The sequence below is a fragment of the Octopus bimaculoides genome, chromosome 5, assembly GCF_001194135.2.
Source record: "Octopus bimaculoides isolate UCB-OBI-ISO-001 chromosome 5, ASM119413v2, whole genome shotgun sequence".
Taxonomy (NCBI): Eukaryota; Metazoa; Mollusca; class Cephalopoda; order Octopoda; family Octopodidae; genus Octopus; species Octopus bimaculoides.
In genome coordinates this window covers 66,518,684-66,521,282 of record NC_068985.1, presented here as the reverse complement: position 1 = coordinate 66,521,282, position 2,599 = coordinate 66,518,684, and the positions used below count along the sequence as shown (strand labels likewise).

General features: G+C 33.5%; 1 protein-coding gene across 1 annotated transcript in view; it reads left to right on the top strand.

Moving 5' to 3' along the window:
* Positions 1-2,375, top strand: part of LOC106881961 (uncharacterized) — a 48,434-nt gene extending 46,059 nt beyond the window's left edge. The window contains exon 5 of the mRNA XM_014932494.2: positions 261-2,375. Within this exon, the coding sequence (XP_014787980.1) occupies positions 261-2,159 (1,899 nt within the window). The 3' untranslated portion in view covers positions 2,160-2,375. The remainder of the gene's footprint in view (positions 1-260) is intronic.
* The last annotated feature ends 224 nt before the right edge of the window (positions 2,376-2,599 follow it).

Here is a 2,599-nt window from a genome sequence, read left to right as displayed (position 1 = left end):
GTATATGTGTATATATGTGTATGTGTGTGTGTATATATGTGTATATATGGATGTATATATATATATATATAAGTGTCTATATATGTGTGTGTGTGTGTGCGTATGTATATAATATACATATATGTATGTATGTATATATAATATATATATATATATACGTATGTGTGTGTGTATGCATGTATGTATGTATGTATAACAATGTCAATATAACAATGTCAAATCATGCATGCGTATTGTTTGTATATCTATTATTTTTTCAGAGAGACATAGCCAGAAGAAATGTTTATTGTCCCCGAAATTGCCATCAGCAGGAAACCCTATTAACAGGGGGCCATCGCCACTGCAATTACCACAGCTATATGATAACCAGTGATTACAATTCCTGTTCTGACGATTATATACTAGAATGTGTTGAAGATGATAAAGAATATATACTTAGATTATATCTTCAGGAGGGATATCGCCGTAAATGCCATGGTTATCAGTGTCATCACCAGTCAAAACTACAGAACAAGAAATTTGATTACAATAGACTTCAGAATATAAATCGATGCAATAAGATTGGGAAGCAACGATCCGTTCAGAATAGCGTTAGTTCTGCTTCTGAATATTACACTGATGAATTAGAAGACGATGTATCCTGTCCCGAAAAACAATGTCAGCCGGAAGACGAAAGCCAAGAAAAAGATATTCAGAAGCGTATTAATGTTCAGAAACAAGAATGTCTCGAAAATAAATCTCGCCACGAATATAATCATTATTATAATTGTCAGGATCATCATTGTCGTTGTTGTTTACATCATCCATATGGTAGTGAGCAATATGATGAGTCAGAGACATGTTCCCAGATAAGTGATAATCTGCGGGAAAGTGAAACAATATGCCCATTCTACCATCAACATGAACATCACCACCACCATCATCATCATTATTATTGTGACCATAATCATGACCACTATATGCAATATCATAAACGATATCCACACTGTTATCCAAGTTTCTATGGCGAAAATCAATTTGGAAAAGAAAATAATAAATACTATGCATATGAGCACACTAGAAAGCCCGAAAAATATAGTGAAAATACATACCAAAATCAGAAATGGGAAGAGACGCCAGTACAACAAACACAAAAGTCTGTTCTGAAGAATAAAGATAAAAAACAAGACAATATACAAGAAACTGAACAGAAACGGGAGATTGAAGAGCAGCAACGATTGGAAATTGGGAGTAAATTAAAAGAAAAAGAGCAATATAAACCACAAGCATCGAATATTCGGGGGAAAAAGTCAGATGAACTTCGACAGGAGAAAAGCAATATGAAAAGTGACAAGAAAAATGTGCAGCTACAGAAGCCGAAGAAACAAGAACTTCAGCATCAGCCGGAGAATGCCAGTCATAAAAAAAGGCAAGTAAATGAATCTCTACAACTAACTAAACAGCATAAGCAAAAACGTACAACAAGCAATATTACACAAGATAATATAACATCAAACAGAAAGAAGATGCAAGGTGGTCGATTAATTAAGCGTGAAAATAAAGTGAAACAAATAGAGAAACAACTTTCCAAGCGGAAGACACCTATCAAGCAAACAAAAAAGCAAGAACGAGAACAGAACATGAAAAATGTTGTCCCTGAAATAAATGGGCAAAGTAAACGCGCTAAACAACAGCAATTACCGCAGAAAGCGCAGAAGAGTGCATCGTCTATCAGTAAACAATGCCCCGTGAATAAAGAATGTTCAATCGATAAAATATGTCCCTTGGATAAAGAATGTTGTGTAAATCAAGAATGCTCCATGGATAAAGAATTTTGTATAAATAAAGAATGCTCCATGGATAAAGAATGCTGTGTAAATAAAGAATGCTCCATGGATAAAGAATGCTGTGTAAATAAAGAATGCTCCATGGATAAAGAATGCTGTGTAAATAAACAATGCTCCATGGATAAAGAATGTTCTATAGATAAACAATGCTCCATGGATAAAGAATGTTCTATAAATAAACAATGCTTCATTAATAAAGATTGCTGCATCAATCAACAATTCGAGCACCGGTCTCCAGAGACTTGTCATGGTAAATGCCAGCACATGGTGTATCGTCTGAAATATTGTAAAACTCATCTTCCTTACCAAAACTCAATACTGATTAAATTATAACCAGGATTTTTCGAACTAATAAAATAGCAAATATCAATACTGCACACAAGTTTCTAATACGCTCAATAAACAATAACTATAAATAACATGATCTCTGAAGAAACAGTAACAACCACTGGCAATGATTCAAAACTTCACGTCATTATACTTCAGTAGCATCATACATAATTGTTAGTTATAAGACATTCCTTAATAAATCTTTTGGATATTATTCAATATATAGTTTATGATGTATGTATTTTTTATAATATTCAAATCTGCGTGCGTTAAATCATTCCAGCACTCCTTTTGTTAAGAACCATTTCACCAACGTATTTGAAAATACATTTATAATGTCATCCCTAGACAGCCTATTTTAAAATATTCCGCTTATTATGTTCCATTTCTTGTCTCCTTTTGATTGCAGAATCTACTTGGTGAGAGACATGTAGACATGTCCA